Source organism: Anabrus simplex, chromosome 2 (assembly GCF_040414725.1).
Source record: "Anabrus simplex isolate iqAnaSimp1 chromosome 2, ASM4041472v1, whole genome shotgun sequence".
Lineage (NCBI taxonomy): Eukaryota > Metazoa > Arthropoda > Insecta > Orthoptera > Tettigoniidae > Anabrus > Anabrus simplex.
This window is the reverse complement of record NC_090266.1, coordinates 965,297,260-965,319,708: the sequence shown is the minus strand read 5'-3', so window position 1 is coordinate 965,319,708 and position 22,449 is coordinate 965,297,260. Positions and strand designations below refer to the sequence as shown.

The 22,449-nt window shown below is 37.3% G+C and overlaps 1 protein-coding gene across 5 annotated transcripts in view; it reads right to left on the bottom strand.

The window, feature by feature from the left end:
- Positions 1–22,449, bottom strand: part of GramD1B (GRAM domain containing 1B) — a 557,013-nt gene that overhangs the window by 12,304 nt on the left and 522,260 nt on the right. For all 5 annotated transcript variants that reach the window (XM_067141766.2, XM_067141765.2, XM_067141764.2 and 2 more), the window contains 2 exons: positions 19,021–19,195; positions 9,433–9,553 (listed from right to left, as the gene is read on the bottom strand). In XM_067141766.2, the coding sequence (XP_066997867.1) occupies positions 9,433–9,553; positions 19,021–19,195 (296 nt within the window). The remainder of the gene's footprint in view (positions 1–9,432; positions 9,554–19,020; positions 19,196–22,449) is intronic.

Below are 22,449 nucleotides of genomic sequence, written 5' to 3'. Positions count from 1 at the left end.
TTGTATAATAGATTCGTATTTTGTATATGTGGTTGGGAAAGTTACATATTTGTATATTCTTCTTTTCATGTAAATTTCTAGAGTTTCAATTTAATTATTTCAATATATCTGTTTCCAAATTTTACCATGGTTTCTCATCTATTTTCACCCATCATGTCCCTTATTTCTCCTCACACTCTCCTTTAATTTTCTAATGTTATTAAGTACTGTTTCCACTGCGCTATGTGTTGTTACTCTGGAATGCTTGTTGGAGATTTTGATTACCATGGCCTCTATTCTCAATTCGGCATTTACTTCACGGCGTGAAAATTATAACCTACTGATTTGAAACTATTCGGTGTCATCGATACATTGAGATCTTACCTTGGCACTATCATATATAATATATGCATATAACCCCCATGACAGGTTACAACGTGTAATGCAGGATAAAGGTGAAAAACCCTGTAAAGATGGTTTATTGTACGAACACTGTTTATTTATTTATATACATATTTTAATTTCATTGTTTGTTTGTTTAAAGGGGCCTAACATCCAGGTCATCGGCCCCTAATGGTACGAAATGAAATAACAAAAAACTCAAATTCATCCACTGACCAAAATAAAATAAAAATTGTCATGAAGAATGGATGGATGGACATGAACCCTACAAAAGAACAAAAACAAACAAACAAAAAACAGTGGATCAGACTCAAAAAGAAGGTAGTTAATTAGAGTATTACTGACCAAGGGACCATTTATTAAGCACAATGATGCTTGATGTCTGAATGGGTGCTAAATTCACGTCTAAGGCCCCACAGAATGGTACATGTCGCGAGTAAAGTAGAACCATGGTATTTGTCTTTTTGGGGTACTGATCAAAAGTAGCGAAGACTCACGGTGGTCCACACAAGATAGTACTACTCACAAGTATTGCAATTCGTACAGGGAACGCAGACCTATGGTGTTGCTCACACAATGGCGCCACTCATAGCCAACGCAAACCGGTAAGGTTCCTCACCTAGGTGTACTAGTCACGGGCGCCGGTATTCCTGTGGTGTTCCTCACATAGTGGGTACCAATCACAGGCAACGCTGACCCACGGTGCCGCTCATATAGCGGTACAACTCACAGGCTACGCCCAGACCCGCACTGTTGCTCACATGGGTACATCGCACGGGTACTGGAATCCACCAGGCCAGGCTTTTTACTGCAACTAATCACAAACCTATTTCGTACCAATTTAGTGATACTACTCGCAAGTACATGCAACCCATGGTGTTCCCCGCATGATGGTACGAATCAAGAGTAGTTTCATGGTTCTAATTCAATCATCCCTTTGTCGCCCCTTGTAGTCGCCTCTTACGACAGGCAGGGGATACCGCGGGTGTATTCTACATGTGCGTCCCCCACCCGCAGGGGGTAATTTCATTTTTTAAGTCGGAAGGAAGAACCAATAAATCTTACATACACCATACTATGTTTTTTCCTAAATACAAACTTTCTTTCACTATAAATCCAAACTGAAAAGTACAGTATGATGTTTCGCTTTTCTCAGCAATCCGTTATATGCTGTAAAGTTATCTTTCCCTATATTTAGATTGATGCTTTCAAGGCCCGTAATTGTAGACATGAAAATAAGCTTTTGGGCTTTTGCCATGTAAGGGAACAAGGCAAAATTCTGTAAGTTTCTCAAACAACTTTTGCTCCGCATCTTCAGAAGAAAATCTCACCTGTTCACAAGCAAGACTTCTCTAATAATGAAGGTTTGAATTTAAAAATAATTTACCATTGTTCCGTAGTAAGTGGTACTCTCGTTCATCACTAGATGGCTCACTGTGCAGTAACCTTTCAAGTGGGAGGTGACGACACCATCTTAGCTCCAATTAAGATGGTTTTTGTTCCATCGTATGTGAACAGATTGTTCATGGTAACTTAGTATCAGATTTGTTCCCAATCACTCATGGATTGAAACAAGTCTGTGTGCTTGCTCCTACACTCTTTGTACTGTACAAGGCTGCCATGCTGCATGAATCTTCTGCACATAACTTAGGCATGGAGATTAAGTTTCGTTTTGATGGAGGTCTATTCAATCTGGCAAGACTTCGCTCACAAAGACGTACCCTGGTTACCAGGGTGACAGAACTGCAGTACGCCAATGACACTGCATCTCCTGCTCTAACACCTGCAGAACTACAACAGTCAGTCAACTGCTTTCAAACTGCTTGTGATCGCTTTGGTCTTGCCGTTAATGTGAAAAAAACAAAGGTATTTGCACAACCTGCCCCAGGATTGACTCTTCCTGAGTTCAGTATCTCCATCTTAGACACAACAATGGAACAGGTTGATCACTTTTCATATCTTGGTAGCATCTTGTCTAAATGATGCACCTGCTGACAAGATGTTGACAAAAGAATCGGGGCTGCTCATGCAGCATTCAGATGGTTAATGCACAGAGTCTTCATGAATAACGATCTAAAACTGCATACCAAATTCATGCTGTACAAAGCTGTTGTCATTTTCATTCCCCTGTATGGCTGTGAAACTTGGACACTCTACTCCCATGATATCAAAAAACTTGAGCGCTTCCACCAACAAAAAATCAAATACATCTTGAATATTACGTGGGAGGACTATTGAACCCTGGCTTTTGGCTCAACCAACCAATCTTCAGGTTGCAAAGATTCTCTTGAAAATAAATTGTTGATACAGGGTATATTATTATTTTATACACTGACAATAAATCTGCAAGTCTAATTAAACTACAAGTCTTAAAAATATGCACATCCTCTTAATTAAGTATATCATTATTTTTAGAAAACTGAGAAGAGCGAAGATGATAACGAGTTTGCAAGCAAATCCAATGAACTTGCAGAAAGCTACCATCATCTATCAATACTATTTCTGTTTAGTAAATATCAACACACTCACCTTACAGTACACTACAGCAGTATCATGACCGTTGCCTACGCTATAATACAAGGCCTTGAAATGCACTCGTGGAAACGGGTTGCTTCCTAGTTCAGCATTCAGCCGCTAGGATCGCGGTCTTGCCCCCTTGTATTCGCATGGCGTATATGTCAATAAGTAAAGTATATCCTAAGAAAACAGAACTGAATGTTTTTGCTAGTATTGACAGTACTTTATTTATAGAGCGGTGCTGCATTGGCTTGGATATGTCATTGAAGTTTCAAAACTTTCCTTCTGAGGGGCTTCTTATCAAGTTTCAAAACTTTCTCTCTTCTACTTGAATGGCTCAAAGCAATGTTGTCTAACAGAGGTCTCAGAAATTTTCATAGTAGAAAAAGATGTGGTTTGTCGCCTTTACACTTTCCACACTTAATTTCACTGTTGAACATGTCTTTCGAAAAAATAAACGTACACCTTTTAGTAACTCTCTTCGGGACAAGTACTGCGTAGCGGAAGTGACAAATTCCGTCGTTCACTGCAGAAGTGCCACAGACGATTTTCGGTATCTGAGGGCTCCTCAATCTTGAAAACGAATAAGACACAATGTTGGACTTTGAGTAGCTGGAGAACAGATATGTTCTACACAGCCTTTACAGTCTGTTTTTTATTTTGCCACACGAACCATAATGTCACTGTATTCCGCTTGGCGTCTTAGGTAGCTGAAAAAGAACTCGATGTCATAGCTCGTTAGGTTCCTCATCAATGCATAATGCAAATGTATACTTATGAGGTATTTTACGCAGGCCATAGTGGACTGGGTAGGCAAGATCTATGCCTGATACATTTCTCTCATGATTCTTTTTTACTTTCTCTGAATGCATTTTAAGTTTCTTAATATATGACAGGAAATCATTAATTAACCAACTGAGGAGTTCATCTTCAGTACTAAAAATGCGGTCTTTTTTTTTTTGCTAGTGACTTTACATCCCACCGACACAGATAGGTATTATGGCGACGATGGGATAGGAAAGGCCTAGGAGTTGGAAGGAAGCGGCCGTAGCCTTAATTAAGGTACAGCCCCAGCATTTTCCTGGTGTCAAAATGGGAAACCACGGAAAACCATCTTCAGGGCTGCCGACAGTGGGATTCGATCGAACCCACTATCTCCCGGATGGAAGCTCACAGCCGCGCGCCCCTAACCGTACGACCAACTCGCCCGGTTAAAATATGCTCTTTGTTCTCGTTCCTGAATATGTCCCATGTGAGGTGTTGCAGACGTTATGCGCATTGAACAATTTAATAAAATGCTCCATAAAACAAATGGCTTATTTTAAACTGTATTTTATGCTCTCGGGACAAAACCACCTCCATACTTTACAAACCAGAGATTGTTTCAGGGGAAAATACAATATTTTTAGCTCTTGCTACATTCATTTTCGTGAAATTTGTTGGGCAAATTATTTTCCTCGTTGGTTTCCTAATTTAAGATTTCTGAGTTCGAAGACGCCTCTCAAATGATTGCCGGTCACGGTAGCATAGTTTTAAAAAAGTCCAGTGACAAATTTTGGGATCGCCCGATTCTTATGACGTAACTCGGATCAAAACTTAGGAACAGAGGCCTACTTCGATCAGCTTGAAGTCGTATCTCATGCGTAATACTTCCTCTGTATAATGTTTCGAACAATGAACATTCACTGGAAACTTGTGAAACGAAATTCCACTACCTTTAATTTCTCGTGAATAAACCATGACTGGAACTGCGAATGCTTAACATCAGACAAATACATAATACATTCACAAATAACTCAGTTAATGAACACGTTTAAAGGCGCGAGCCTGGTAGACAGGGGGCAAGATAGCGATCCTAGCGGCCCGGCATTGAACTTCAGTGTAACCACTTCCATAGCGTTTAACGGGCTCTATTTCCAGGCCTTGTATTATAGCGTAGGCAACGATCATGACAGAAATTGGGAAAATTCAGGATCTAGCCCATTCAAATTTTGTTTTATACTGTATTTATGCGAATAATCCCCGCATATTTAAGAAAAAATCGTGGCACGAAATTGGGGTGCAGGTTTTATTTGCGTCAAGGTTGGCAACACGCTCCTGGCTCACCTAGTTTTAGATGTTAGGTGTACAGTTATGCTTTGTGTAACCGCAGATGAAACAAAACTGTCCCCATATGTCATATTTAAATGGAAAAATATTCAGACTTTTAACTCTAAACTACCTTTACATTTAGAAAAAAATCGTACTTTAAAGAGTAATTTAAATTCAAAATTTCTCCACATTATGACAGAACGCGTCTTCCGGAATGTGCAGGGGATAGCTTTCCGTACTTTCACTCAATTCGGTGTGTCTATAGTGTGTTTCATATTTGCTAAGTTCGAATGAAGTCATAATTCTTTTGTATTCGGTGTTTTAAGGAACTCCACAATATCACGTTGCAGACAGTGTGCGGAGAAGCAGAATATGCGAACAATGGCGATGTCGACCGTTGGCGAAAAAGCATGGCTAATTATAATCAATTCGTGCGCACCGAACAATATTGTCAATGCCGGTGAAACTGCATATTTTTCTAATTGTGTAGCCCAGACGGAGTTACGGTTTTAAAGGATATGGGATCATGGTACTGTATTACAATGGAGAAGTTAGCGACAGACTTATCCCCTTCTTCATAGGAAACTTCAATAAGCCACGATGTTTTAAGGGCGTCTGGCACTTTCCGAGCAAGTACAAGGCATCTAAAAATGCAAACAGTACAGTAAACCAAAACAAAACAAAACTGCACACAGGAGCCAGCATAATTTGTCCTCGTGTTTGAATCGTGTTCTTTTTCTTTCGTTGCGTGATGTTATGTTTGCCAGTGATTTATCCAAGTGCATATTGTAAATGAGCCTTGTTTGTTACATTTTGGAAATAGTTCTTTCCATGCCATATGAAAGGTTTTGAACTGTTAATCAATGTTAATTACATGCAGTAGTAGGTATTAGAATATTTTTTGACTTGGTAAGGATTGGCATATCTGAATTACAAGTTGGCAGTTAATTCAAAATCGCCTAATAACGGGGTTTTACTGTGTCGCAAAACTTAACATCCGAGTTCACCGGTGTGTCTGTTTCAAGTGTTTACATTGCACGAAAAGAATTATCCACCACCGGTTAAGTTACTATCCCAGTAAAAATAGGTCCCGTGTGAGAAGTGTTTTAGACATGGAGTGTGACGAATTTGTAAGCAATTTAATAGAGGATTCTAGTGATGTATGAGACAACGAATCTTCCGATCTAAAGGGAACCGATCCTATTGCAAGTTCAGATTAATGAAATACCCGTCATGTAAATAGGCCTACTTGCTAATTTTCATGGCATTTTATAGCCGTGGTAATGTACATTTATCATCTCAGGCAAAGCAGCTATATCCGTAAATGTTCATATTTGGGTAATGACCACGTGGACCTCGCGCAGTGATATGAAGTATTTGTTTATCCTCCGCTACTTTTTCGATGGAAGGAATTTCAGTTCATTTCGTGTTTTCAAAATGAACCTTCCTAAAATTAGGGTGCGGGGATTATTCGGCGGCAAAGATTATTTGCGTAAATACGGTATTTCAAAACTTCTAACTTCACCGTAACACCTCCCAGGATACTAATATATCTCATGGTACCCTGCCACCAAGTCCTGAGTATTTCTTTTTTTTTTTTTTTTTACCCTTGCACAGACTCCCCTATGACTGGTGTTGTAATAGAAGAGCGAGTGACAGAGTTGCTACAAGAGGAAGGCACTCTCATCCCCCTCTCACTGTCTTTGCCCAAGGCATCTACTACTATAATGTCTTCAGCAAGCTAAAAGATTCTTCCTGCCAAGGATTTGAAGCATTTACTGTCAGGGAGCAATTGTATCCAAACACACAGCTGGAAATCTAACTTTACCATAACACCTACCAGGATACTAATTTATCTCCAGGTACCCTGCCACCAAGTCCCAAGCACAGACTCCCCTATGACTGGTGTTGTAATAGAAGAGCGAGTGACAGAGTTGCTACTTATGGTAACGACAGGTTAGGAAAGGGTTAGGAGTAGGAAGGAAGCGTCCATGGCCTTGATTGCCTAGTGTGAAAATGGGAAACCACGGAAAAACATTTTCAGGGCTGCCGACAGTGAAGTTTGAACCCACTATCCCCTGAATGTAAACTGACAGCTACGTGACCCATGCAACCACTTGCTTGATGGAACCACTGGTTACTGTAAATCATTTCACTTGTTGTTTGGCTAGAGAAACAGGTAAAACAATTTGTTTTTATGGTAAAGCAATTTGTTTTGACATTGAAGAAGCTACTGTGCTGTGTTCTCTGGTATTTTGAAAGCGAGTTCAAAGAAACAAAATATCGGAGCCAATAATATCTGTCGGGGATCAAGCCATGTACATTCCAAGCTTACCAAAACTTACAATTAGGATAATTCTACTAGAGAAGGGGTGAAGAACATCAAATAAAACCCTTATTCATTCAACATAAAGGTATCTTTCATAAAGGTAACTTTGTGACAGTGTGATATCCAACTTTGATTGCAATGTGACGGCTAGTGTTAAATTTATTCAATGATGGCATTATTTTCAGTCAAGATGACAGTATGGTTGACTGTAAGGATAAGTTAGGACTCACTATTTATTGATGGTGTTTGTGAACAATAAACATTAACAATAAAAAGGAATTACCACAGTTGGAAATTTCTGGTAGTACTGTAATTTTACTTATTTTTAAACTCATCTAGACATGGAATAAATGAATGAATGAATAATAAAACATGTCTGTAAATTTGGGTGCCAGAGTTTACTAAACTGGATCCCTCAAATTTAATTTTAATAAACCATGAAGATCTGCTCTTCTCCCATGGAATGTACTGTACACAAGGCTGTATTCAGGTACATCTGAAGTGAGCATTCATTACCTAACCTATGAAGATGACTAAAAGGGTGAGAACTGTACTAACATAGATCACATACCTGAAAATGAAATGGTGTATGGCTTTTAGTGGTGGTTAAGATTCCTGACCTGCCGGGAACTGAACCCGGGAACCCTGTGACCTAAGGCCAGCGCACTAACCATTTAGCCAGAGAGGCAGACACATACATGAAATAACTTCCACACTGGCTTGAAATCAATAAGCTATATTCTATCATAACGTTATCCAAGCATGTAAAAAAGGCTTAACGGCCTTAACTATCCCGATAATGACATCTATCTATAAAAACAAACCCTATAAAAAACAAAAACCTGGAAATTTTACCTCTTAACATTTGGACATATATAACAAAACTAAATGTGAAATGAAAATACATGGGAAAACAAGGCTCCACGATATACTACTATTTGTAGCAATTGTTTAAACAACGGCAAACAATTACAAAGGCGACACACTTGAACGATTTAAGTGACTTATACAAGTTTAAGGGAATGTAACATCGACAAAGGATGTTAGGTAAACAACTGATAGGGAATCTGCCACCTGAGTGATAGCCCTAAACACAGATCAATAATGACTGATTGATCGATCCTGATCCTAATCACAGTTACTATTCTGTTCCTTATAACCACTCATCAATTTTAATACTTTTATAATAAAACTGTTCAATTTACAAAAATACATGTCGCCTCTTCCACAAAACTCATCTACACCATGCAAACAGGCCAAAGACTTTTAATAAACACAAACCCTCAAGGCACACATGCGAGGACTTTCGCACCACGACAAAACTCCCAACAGCAAGTATCAACTCAACACTTAGAAACATTCAAGTATCAACAACAGGCATCAGCCAGTGCTTCGTGTAGCAAGACAAGTACTGTAATACGACGAGCAAGCAGAAAGATAACACCAACTACCAGTAAGTAAATCAGACCAGAAATGGACAGTAAAAAGTTTGCTTTGTGATTTAAAGGAAACTTCCTGAAACTCAGCCACAATCATGGATCAAACTGGTTATAATTCCCGTGAATTGTGGAAAACCTCAGTGCCAAGTAGCCATTGAACAGAGGTGTAGGAGTGACTGCAGGAAATAAATGCTTTTGATAAATATGTTGAGGAGGAAGAGGAGAAAGCCACCATTGCAGCACTGTTATCACATGCATCAATACCAAACTAACAGATATTCAATTTATTAAATATTATTCCATAAGGTCCATGTATGATAAACAACAATGCTGTTATAAACACTTGTTTCCAGAATCCTGTATCATAACAGTGAAAATGTCAACTTAAAAATAACCATCTTCAGTTTTATTATACTGTAACTACTTCTAGTACTAATGTGCTGTGGTAACTGTAAAAAAAACTTGGTAACTGCGCTCTTCTGCAGATGGATTCCATACCTGCCATTCTAGCAAGAAGGGTCTCTCAGCTGTACACACTCTTATACTTCAAATACTTCATTTGTTTCATTGTTCTTTATTTTTTAATAATAAAAGTAGGCTATTATCATTAATAGGAGAGAAGTGGAAGAATTAATAAAATTAATAGAATTAATAGTTGACAGAGGTTTACTTTACCTGCCTAAGTAGCTGGATAGCAGCTTGTAGAACCTTCTGCCATTTTTGCATTTCTACATTATGCAGAGCTTCTTGATGTTGCAACAATCGCAACCATTCATCATGGGACTTTGGTGGATGACTGTCAACATATTTTAAAACAAGTAATTTGAAAACAGATATGCCACAACAAATGATTGAAAGGAACTACATTCATCACAAAATAGGGAGAAGAAGTATTAATAACCAGAAGAGCAAATTTGTGAGCAGAAGAGAAACAACTGTTAACAGCAATACTTGAATAATTACAAGAATATTATTTTAAATAGGTGAAATTCTACTACCCTAAAGTGTAATAAATAAGTAGGTTATGCAAGCGTATTTGATACCAACTAGCATCAGATTGGAAAATTATTTTAGATACAAAATCATGCCAAATTCAGAGCTTACATGCTCAGCATATATATACACAAAGATAAAAATAAAATAAAATTAAAGATTAGACTAGTTAAGGAAACAGATGCAGAGGAGTAACTTACTAGATACAGTCGTTTAAATGCACACCTTCAACAACAAAAGTTATACTAAAAATTACCAACTAAATTGATGTTTCTTCTTATATGAGTGTGCTATCAACCATGATTTTACCTGGCTAGTCACTGCTCTCCATCTCTATCCTTAACTTCAGTAATTCTATAATTCTCTTTGTTAGCCTTCATATCTAGATTTAAACTGATGTACAAAGAAGCTATCTTGCCAAGGAAGAAGTCGCCATAGAAGTTTGAACATATGGTGACACAGCTAAAGAACTGATTGCATAGGCTTCAGTCAATTTCTCAGACACATAGGATTCACATCATAATCTCTTTTTCAGAACGTACACAAATAAATTCCAAAGTCACTATAAAATTTTGTTTGATTAGTAAATTCTGATCCATTTTCTCTGCACTCACAGGTTTTAAAGGAATGGCATCATCACAGCTATAGGGGCACGTAAGGCTAAGTGATAAAATTGACCATGCTAGTAATAAAAATAATAATACCACCACCACCACCACCACCACCACCACCGACAAGGAAACCCTTCCATCTCTAAGTTTCCAATCTGATTGAGATTTGGTGCAACGACTTCAGTAGGAATGCTTTATTCAGCTGTATGAAAATTAGATGCTCAGTCGTATATTTAGCACTTATTTTGGGGTGTCAAAGTTTGCTCATTTAAGCATCGTATAGAAAAGAGTGAGGCAGGGCAGCTGGCCAGTTCATGTGTCATACTCTCACTCTTTCTCTCTCGCATACACATTACTTCCCCACCTATACCTGCTTCCCAGCCCTCACTCCTGTCTACGTGGTGCTTAAATAATCAAACTTTGACAATGACAAAACAGGTGCTAAATATACAATTGGGCGTCTAATTTTGAAATGGTTGAATAAAACATTCCTACTGAAGTCGTCGTACCAAATCTCAATCAGATCAGGGACTTACAGTTGGAAGGGTTCCCTTGTGAGTAGCAGACCTGGGGCAGCGGTACCATATAGGTGGCTTGTCCACCTATTATTTTGATGTTCTGATTATGCTGCTATCTAGCAATCAAAGCTAAACTTTTCTGGACAGTGTCCACAGTTGAGTAATTCATTTTGTTGAGTGGTACCAAGTACACCACCAGAGGTCTTTAAAATCCTGATGACGACATGAAGTGCAAAGATTTTTGTTTATCCTACAAAAAGTAACTACCATTATGACTCAAATCAAAACTGTGAACTTGGGATCTTAAGGACATGGTACCACCGAACCACCCCGGCAACTTCTTTACAGAAGGTAGGTTGGGAATCAATCATTTGTTATAGATCATTATTACTGTTCTACAAAGATAGTCATCATTCAGGCATACTCAATATTGGCTTTTCCAGCATGCATTGACATAACCTTTAGCCTTTATCATATATGATACGTCATGTGTTTTATCTTTTTCTTGCTCAGACAGTTAATGTAACTTGTGGTGACCTTTTGTATCATACATGATACATTCTTCATTTTATTTTTGCAATTGTTGTGTCCTATTCCATTGCAAGATAGAGGTGGTTGCACAGTGCAAATGGCAAACCTTGGTACAGTCCTGGACATATAATATGATACAACCCAAAATGATCCTAAAACCCTTCTCCAAAATATTTCAAAAATACTGTTTTTAAAGATATGTCATATTTTGCCCTTTAAGATCAAACTGAGCAGAAAATAAACTGAGTTAATGTCAAAATCTCCTCCTACAGAATCTCCAAAAGCCATCACAATAAAAAGTTTGCCCCCCCCCCCCCTACTAAAATATTATTTTTTGCAGATTTGTCATATATTGTTATCTACGAGCCCATTAAATACAAAAATGTTTTTTGTTAATGTCTTAATATGCCTTTGGGTCTTTGGAGGTTAACACATTGAGATCAAAAGCCATACACCAAACGTGCTGTGTCATTTCTTGTGGAGAACAAAGCCTGCATGGCATATGTTCTCTGGTTTTCAACGCTGTAACTACAAGAAAAAACATACTATGTGCATTGATCGACACAGAAGTATAAGATTTGGTTCATATAGTTCTCGAAAAATTACAGACAGTAGCAAACTAAAGCTCTACACACCATATTCTACCTTTCAAATCATGTCAGAGCTGTGTCGACTCGTCAGCAGTGTGCAAGTAATGGCAACCTCGGACGAACATAGATTGAAAAACAGTGATTTATAACAATTGAACATACCTAACAGATCACACAAATTATTTATGTACTAATTATTATTTAGATGGCCTAAAAACCAAATAAACTCAATATCAGCATTATTTTACTATGGTATGGTGTGGTATCTTTAATATTTTCCTCCAGATCTACAGTAAATTACCCAATTGATCTGTTAAATGAGAAAAATAACAATGTCCATCCTATAAGCCAGAACAAATTAAGATAAAATGAACACCAGACACTGTCATATGGCCCATGATAAACTCCTTATCGGAGATCCGATGGCCATGGCAATACGGCAACAGGATAAACAACAAACAATAAAATGGGGTAAAATAAATAGAACATCGGCAAACGGCACATGCAGTTTAAAAATTTTTTGTATCTCTTCCAGCTGGGCTCGCAACCTAGCACATTCCAGACTGTACACTGCCCTCTCTGCTGACCTACTCAGGTTGCAAACCCAGCTTTAATATTACACCACCTGTCGTGTTGGTGTACCACAATCTCCTCACGTTGCATTTTAATATGAACTACTTCCTAGTTTCTAAACACCAATTACCTAACTACCTCACCAAAATAAACTCTTCTCGTTCCAACATGTGATTCCTCATAGCATTCATCACCCAAAATTAATTTCACACTTTTCTTTCATGTCAATCAACCACTTAATCGTACTGCCTCCTTTCTCAAACATCCCACCACCTGATCACTCTTACTTTCATTTAAATACAAATAGCATATAATTACAAACCCAAACAAACTCCACATTTTCAAATTCTCATCCATCTCATTAACTAATCACTCTTCCAATTGTCTTAATTACAATCACGAGAGGTAACTGTGATGATGATGATGATGATGATGATGATGATGATGATGATGATGATGATGATGATACTTTTACTTTCTAGTCACTTTGCCTTCATCACTTTTACGTTTTTTACTCCGTAGATCCTTTAAGCTCAAGCTTTTCCCTTTAGCCAAGGCACCTTTTACTTCTGCTTCCTCCCTCAAACCATTATTTTCACTTAGTTTATGACCACTTGCCATTTCGTGTGCTTCCCCTCCCACCGTCACTTCCTGTATCCTCATATCTTCTCTCGCACGGACCTCCATCCTCAGATCATTTCTTGTTTCCTTTTTTCCTCACTCTTAACTCACTCATAGCAACCTTTGATACTCTCACTTACCTTCGCTATTCACTATTCCTTACAAATGCAAATAACCAATACCATCATCTTTTATGTCCCGCAACAACGTAAAACATGAAATCATACTTCACAACCACTGCTCCTTTCAACTTTACCAAACCAAACTTCTCTACCTCCCTTAAATGCACTCAATTCACTAATCATATCAATACAAATGACATAGAATTACCATCATACTTTCCAAGCTCATACCGCCAACTCAGCCTATTCAAAACTTCAATTAGCCCACCCTACTTCACTGTCTCCCTTCTCCTCACTCTTTAATCACTCATTTATTCATAATCTTCACTATTCACTATACCTTTCAGATACAAATAACAAATACCATCATCTTTTACATACCACTAAAACATAAAATCACAGTTCACAACCACCGCTCCTTTCCACTTTTGATTATACCAAGCCGGACTCCACCTTAATTATACCACCATGTACAAAACAAATCTCAACTTTCATTAATTACCGTAAGTTAAATTATCAACAGATAACATAAAAATCACCCTCAAACTTTCTAATCTCCAGTTTGCCAACCATACTTCACTACCTCCCTTAACCTCACTCTTTAATCACTCATAGCAACCTTCAAATACAATTAACAAACACACTCTACCCTATACCATCTACCTTCACATCCCACCACATTTGCCTCTTATTCATAATGACTCTTTCTTTCATTTATAATTCCAAATATACACACAAACAAACTCCACATTATATTCATTCCAATTCAATTTTGGCACCAATACCCAGCTTACTTACTACTACTTGAGTTTTTACTTTCTAGTCACTATGCCTTCATCACTTTTACGTTTTTTACTCCGTAGATCCTTTAAGCTCAAGCTTCTCCCTTTAGCTAAGGCACGTTTTACTTCTGCTTCTTCCCTCAAACCATTATTTTCACTTAGTTTATGACCACTTGCTATTTCGTGTGCTTCCCCTCCCACCGTCACTTCCTGTATCCTCATATCTTCTCTCGCACGGACTTCCATCCTCAGATCATTTCTTGCTTCCCTGAATCCTTCTAAAACCGCTTCGAAGATATTACATCTACTCGGAGCTCCTCTCCTGCTAATAAGCACGCCTTCACCTGCCCTACTGATTTCTTCTTGCTTCAAACCGTCTTCCAATGCTTTCAGTTTCGTCACTGTCCAATTTCAAGTCCAATTCCCATAGCTCACCACCAGTATCTGACCCCTAATATTCGCTCTCAACCCCTGCAGTCTTGCTCTCGCAAAATGTTTCTTCAAAATTTTGGACTTCTTATACTCCTCTCCTCCCAAATCCCTCTTCATCCCAATTTTCTCACCCTGTAGATTACCGGCGTTCCTTGTCACTATATCCGCCATCAGTGAGATAGTAACAACACTGTTATGGGTCTGTGCCCTCACACCTTACCTACCTTCTCAACATTATTTAGAAAGTGGAAGGAAGCGGCCTTGGCTTCCGCTTCCTTCCACTTCCTAGACCTTTCCTATCCCATCGTTGCCATAAGACATATCTGTGTCGGTGCGACGTTAAGAAAAAATGGCAAAAAAAACCATTATTTATATCCACCTCACTGAAGTTAATTTTCATTTTATCTTGAATAACATCTACCACTTTATAAATAATATCCACTTTAGCTTCTGTCTTTTCTTCCTCCATCCCATGAATAAATATGGATTACTTCCTATGATCCTGACTGCTGGGAAAATAAATGAAGACTTTGAGAAGAGAATCTAATAAGCCAACGGATTTTACCAATGTATGAGAGGTATAGTGTGGAACCGGGAGTCCTGGAGAAATGCAAGAAAATTCTGTACTCAGTGTATTACACACCAATTTTGAAATACGCTGCGGAAACATGAATAACAACAAAACATGATGAAAGCAGAATCCAAGCAGCTGAGATGAAATTCCTTAGAGGAATAATTGAGAAGCCGGTCTAGAAAGCCAAGAATAACGACCAAGAGGATCTGTCGTGCTGACCACACAACACCTCATAATCTGCAGGCATTCAGGCTGTGCAGCGGTTGCTTGGTAGGCCATGGCCCTTCAGGGTTTTTGCGCTGTGGGGTTTTAAAAATAATTGGGAAGACAAAAGGATAAAATCAGAAACATAGAAGTCAGTGAGAGAACTGGATTTCCTAAGCAGCAAGACAAGATAGAGACCAGTAAAATGAAATGGTACGGACACATGATGAGAATGGACGAGGATCAAGTTCCAAAGCGAGTATTTACAGAGAAAATAATAAGAGGAATATAACTGGGAAGATCCAGAAAGAGGTGGATGGATATGGTGAAGGCGAGTATAGAGAAGAGAAAGTAAAAATAGAAGAAATATTGGAGAAAGAAAGGGAGTGTTGGAAAGATAGAAAACTGTGGAGGTCCTTGATTCACAACCCAACCCAGAAGACTGTAAATGGGAAATGAGGAAGTAGTGTGGTGGTGGTAAGGGCTAGGAGTGGGAAGGAAGCAGCCTGGTGTGAAAATGGGGAACCATGGAAAATCCATCTTCAGGGCTGCCGACAGTGGGGCTCAAACCCACTATCTCCCGGATGCAAGCTCACAGCTAACCGCACAGCCAACTCACCCGGTTAAATTATTTCTTCTGATAGTATTCTAACTTAGGTTTATTACAATAGAGTGAAACCTTGTCAGTGCGTTTCTCATTAGCATGTTTTCCCACTTAGCACATCATAAATTCAAAGTCCCGATTCTCATCGTATTGAATCTATATAAAAATACCTGACTTATTGTGTTACGAATTTTCGCTATTACTGCTTAGTACGATCACATTTTTCCTAGCCTTGAAAATGTTATTTATTATCCCTTATAAAACAAGCATGATTTCCAACTCGTGTAAGATCTGTCGCCACAGTTGTGTGATTACAGAAAAAGACCTTAAATTCCTGAAGTTCACAGGATAAGTTGCATGTTCAGGGATCAAGCTTTTAACTTTAGGAATGTTCAGTTTTGCTTGCCGCTTAGCAGCAAAATTGCTGAATAACACAGCAAGTCTACCTATTTGTGCTTGTATTTCGTATTCCATTCGGAAGTTAGAAATTTATTTTGTGTTGAGTGGTCCAGTGAAGTTTTGTTGCATGATACGATAGCCTATATCTGGATTAGCAACATAATCGTGTGAAACTGACTAGTGTGGTGCATATTTGTCTTGTGATAGCCTAGTCATGGATACGGAAAAAGTCGTGAAATTCCTTACGAATGAAGACAAAATTAAAATCTTTCAGAAAGTGGACTGGCATCCACATCTTTAAGTGCACAGAGGTTGCGAATGTTGAACTCACACCTTAGAGTTTTGACACTATCATTTGACTTGGCCGAAGCTTTTCAAAATGGCGGTCAAAGTCATTCCTCCTGAATCCTCCCAGTCACACATGGTCGAGTGTAACCTCCTATTCATTGTCTAAAGGTGTGACCAGAAAATAATGCTTAATAACCCACTGCTCCAAAACAAAAGGCTTCTAATAACATTTGTTTTAGAAAGAGTGTGATCTGCAATATTTTTATTGGATATTATTGGCCCCGTGCATATGTTTTCATATTTGTTGTTGGGTGTTTTTCCCACCTTTCAGTGCACTTGTTATTTTATAAGCCACAGCAGAAAAGATTTGTTCTCTCATGTTTTTCACACCGTTTAATACTTTCCTCTCATCTTTAGAAATGGTAGATATAGTTTTCACTGTACCTGCAGATCTCTTCTTCTTTCTTCTTCTTCTTCATCCATTCCCTTTTCCAGATTCTCTCTGGGTAGGGTAATGTACCAAAGCCCTCCACCTTACTCTATCTTTCCACCACTCCTCTTCTAGTATTATATTGCTATCGACTCCTCTATTTGCAATACAGTCCATAACAGAGCTCCTCCATCTCATTCTAGGCCGTCCCCTCGGCCTTGTATGCAGTCTCTGTATCCATGAATGTTCTTTTTGGTATTCTCTCTCCTGGCATTCTCATCATGTGTCCAAACCATTTTAGCTTTGCTTTATCAATCTCTTCTTGAAGTTTACACACTCCCAAGCTTCTCCTTATTTCCTTATTTTGTATTCTATCTCATCTTGTCTTCTGCTGTATGCCCCTCAAGAACCTCATTTCAGCTGCTTGTATCTTACTTTGGTTCCGCTTAGTCAACGTTCAGGCTGCTGAAGCATAGGTCAGTATAGATTTATAATAGGACGAGTATAAAACCCGTGGATATACAATGTAAAATACCCTCATGTCAGAAAAAAAATCTTATTTAGTGTTTCCATATTCCCGTTTCATAGTTTTTATTCGTAAATTCAGTAGTACGTTTTCTCGCGTTTCACGTTCATTTTTGTTGTCCCCTACAGAAACGTCTTAATGAGGTTTTACTGTACATTATCGTACTCTAGTGCTTGTAAATGGAACACCTAGAACAATGACCAACATGTCGTGATGCCAACTGTGCAACAATATTCCATCAGGACAAATATTCCTCATGTTACCCAATACACTCTCCAAGGTGTTCATAAAGATTCCTGACCAGCACAATCATCAGACCTGTCTCTCAAAAGTACCTGGTGTTCGATACTACCAATAACCCTCGTCCAACTGTGCCACCAGAGAATGAACATAAAATTCAATTTTGCAGAAAGATATTTGTCACCTCCATGATCATTTCCATGTGAGAGATGCAGCCTGCATTGCTGCTAGAGGAGGAAAATGCAGTACTGTCTTTCAACATGCCCTCCAAAACTCTACAGACACAAGTATTACCTAGTGCAAATGATGGGAAATGAAAAATTAACATATGAGCACTTACCTCTGCAAAAATTCGGCAGAGACACACATTGTAGGATAGGCCAAAACATACCGGTAAAACATATTTTAAAGATAAAATATAAATTATTTAAAAAAATTGTATTGCATATCTGTCACTTTGTTGCCTCATTACGCAATGCATTCTACACATGAAACAAAATACTGAACACTTCAGTAGAATTGAGACAATCACAATATTAGCATATGCAAACAAGAAATACTATGTTTACTGAGCACAAAAGAAAAGCCATTGTCTTGTGACAAATAGACTCTATTGGAATCAGATTATATAATAAGCTTCCAAACAGCATTAAAGATATTGGTTCCATTAGCTCATTCACCATAGCACAAAATAATTCCAACCAAGTACCTGCTTCTACAGAACTGAAGAATACATGAAGAAATGCTGGTAATGATGCAGTTAATAACTTGCAAATATTCTTAATACCTTGTCAAAAGATTTTTAATGTATTATGTTGTCTCATTCGTTATTTATTTATTATTACTATCTTTGTTGCAGATTGTTGAGCTGTCTCTTGTAAATTAATGTGTGCTGTTGAAATGTTGAGATATGTGTTTACTTATGAAATGTACATACATTACTTCTAAGTGTTAAAGAAATCACTTTACAATTTCAACTGCCTGCATTTTCTAATATATAGACTGGGTGAGGAACCTGAATGAGTTAGATGCTCCGTTTTCCCACTACCCCTTTAAAATAACAGGAATAATCTGAATGAGCTCAAAAGTATATGTAAGTTACGACACTAAAACAGAACTTTTTGTAAAGACCATACAAAGAGAGAAGGCTGCATTATATAAAAGTTTAATACATGGAACAATTTCAAGCTAATTACTAAAATCATGATATTCACTGATAATTTACCTAAGGACTTGCAGATCCATAACAGTGAAGGAATGACTTGAATTTTGCGTCCACTCTTCAAGCACCCACAATTTGTAGTACAGAAGAGCATTAAGACACACTAGGAAGATTAGGATCAGAAGAACGAACCAACTGAGGGAATCAGACGAGTTGCGGTTCTCAATGTTAAGCCGACCTGCAAGCAAAAGAGAAATATCATTACTTGCAATTAATTTAGCAATATGAATTTAATCAAAAAGTCGAACATTTATTTAACTGAAATTATGCAAATTTACTCCATGATAAACTGTTTACATAGCAGTTTATCTTTGGCTGAAATGTACAAATAGACACAATGTCAAATTGTAGAGAGAAAAAAAAAACGAACAACAATAGAGAATTATATATTTATGAGCATTTATTCAATCCTCCTATTCAATTCAAATGTTCAAAAATCATACAAGTTTCGACCCTTATTCGTGGGCCATCTTCAGTGAATTTGTAGCCTAAAACTACAAGTGTTTCAATTAAAATTGTAAACTTACCTACCTGAAAGTTTTGGACAAAGTTTAAAACGTTCTTAGCTAATGATAATATTAGACAATGAAGCTCAAGATGGTGTAATTGAAAAGTTTATATAGGCCTACATTCTTTGTGTTAGGATAAATAGTAAAAAACTAAGTTTTCTTATAACGTCTCAATTTAAAACAAACTGTGAAGAAGTTAGTCTACAGTTCAGTTAAAACATTGGAATGTTGTAAATGAATTGAAAAATTTGTTGGATTCTTTTTAATATAATACATATTATGAGGGAATTCATATCTCAAAAACTAAAGATGTTATAGAAGTGAAAATTGGTATTTGGAATCTCCTTTAAAAATAAAGAAACACACATTCTTTTGTTTTTGGAAAATTACTTGGGGGGGGGGGGTGAAAGAACTGAAAAATTACTTGAATTATTTGTATGAGGATAGTTACACATAAAATAAATATAAAATTTAATCCACCTTCTCAATACTTAACAATCATGCGATGTTTACAAAAACATTACAATATACTATTACAAGGTACTAGTTTCGGTCCTATAAGGGCCATCATCAGCCTAGCCAAGATACATATGTATATACCATAGTCCTAAAACAGAGTTATGCGGTGAGATGAAAGATAAAAGAATGGACTGGGGATGTGGTGGAATGATATACATATAAAAAGGTGAATATATGAACTGTTGTAGATGTAGCAATGTTATGTTGATCAGTGACAAATTAAATCTTTTGATATATGTCTCATAAAATTACATATTAATCAACAATTATCTCAAAATTGAATAAAATAAGCTCCATTTGACGAATAGTCTCAGGTTGCAAATTTAAAAATTTGGGTTATGCCGGATTTTAAACAATGTCCAATGTTTCTATTGAGTTCTAGAAGATATGAAGTTCAACATTGCGCAGAGGGAATTATTTTGTGCGATCTCCAATAAATCCACAACAGAGGTTAAATGTTGATAAAACTGTTGGACATATCTTGTGATATATTGAAATCTGGCTGTGTTACAAAGGAATATTCCCAATTCAATAGGAACCAAATGAACCTGGAGAAAAGAAAGTTTGCGTTAACACGAGAAAAAATTAATATGAGAGAACGATAATGGCAAAAAAAAGATAAAACACTGAGGACTCACCTTGCGTGCAATGTGAAACAAGCTTGCCGGTGGAGTGCAACTAACGGAGTGAGAACAGCGTAGAGCAGGAGGAAAGGAAGTTAGTGAAGGGAGGAGCATAGAAAGACGTAAGTGGGGAGGGGTGGAGAAATGGGAAGTGGCTTAAGGCAGGGTCGGCGGGAGGGAAGATGGTGGTGCTTGCATTGGCGGAGGACCTTTAATTGACTTAAAGAAAGAATTTTGGTCTGCTGACTTGCTTTTTCTGAAATAAGTGATGAAAAGGTCAAATAAAATATTAGGTTTCTCGGTTATTGCATTGAGATTGTAGTTAGCGTAAGTATTGGTCCAAATGTATATAAAAATTCTCGATTATATTAAGTAGAGGGCCTTTATTAGCTATTTCAAGGATATCCATGTCTAATTCGATGTTCGTAAAAATATGATTATAGTTGACAATGTGTTGGCCGATAGCCGAAAATTTGTTATATTTGACTGCATTGAAGTGTTCCGAGTATCTTATATTAAAGCTTCTACCAGTTTGTCCTACATAAGAAATAGAACAGGAGTTGCATTTAAGCCTGTAAACACCTGATTTTGCGTACCTGTTAACTTTATTAATGTGTGATGTATTATGTAGAATGTTTGTATTGTTGTTGTTGGTTTTAAAACCTATTTTTACGCCTTTCTTCTTGAAAATATAAATGATTTTATGAATTCCGTTGGTGTAAGTGAAAGTAGAAAAGGGTTCGTATTTAGGTAGTTCTTTTTTTAAGTATGGTTTTGGGACGGAATTTGTTTGTTGATAATACTTTCTATGAAGTGGCTGCTGAAGCCATTGAATCTTGCTATGCTACGGATAGTATTCAGTTCAATATAAAGATCTTTCTTAGTCATGGGAACATTGAATGATCGATGAACAAGGCTGTTATATGTTGTTTTTTTTTGTGAGGGTGGGGGTGAGGATAGTTGAATGAGGATAGTTATAGTATCTAAAAAACTAAATATGTTACAGACGTGAATATCTTCTTAAAAATAAACTTTTTTGTTTTTGGAAAATTGACTTAAGGGGGGAGGGTGAAAATAGTAAAGGAGTTGTTAATAATGTTATTGGCTTTACGTTCCACAAACTACTTTTTCTTTTTTTACAGTTTTTGGAATAAAGGAGCTGAATTCTGTTTCTGAGGATGCTTATATCTCAGAAACTGAAGATGTTACAGATGTGAAAGTTGGTATTTTGAATCTCCTTTAAAAGTAAAGAAACTTATATTTATTGTTTTTGGAAAATCGACTTAAGGGGGGGGGGGGGGGAGGGATGGTAATCGGTGAAGAAGAAGTTGAATTCTTTTTATGAGTATACTTATATCTAAAAAAACTGAAGATGTTACAGACGTGAAAACTGGTATTTGGAATATCTTTCAGAAATAAGGAAACACATACTTTTATGTTTTTGGAAAATCCACTTGAGGTGAAAAGAATTGAAAAGCGGGTGAATTTTTAAAATGGGTACCAGTATATATTATAGATATGTCAAAAACTTAACATGTTACAGGTATTTGGAAAGTCCTTTAAAGATACAGTAACATGTTTTTTTTTTTTCTTCAGAAAAGGCACTTACCGGGGGTGAAAAGAAGTGAAAAAAAGAGTTGAATTTTTTATGCATATACTTATATCTCAAAAACTGAAGAAGTTACATGCGTAAAAATTGGTATTTGGAATTTCCTTTAAAAATAAAGAAACATGTATTTTTTGTTTTTGGAAAATCCATTTAGGTGGGGATGGGGGTGGGG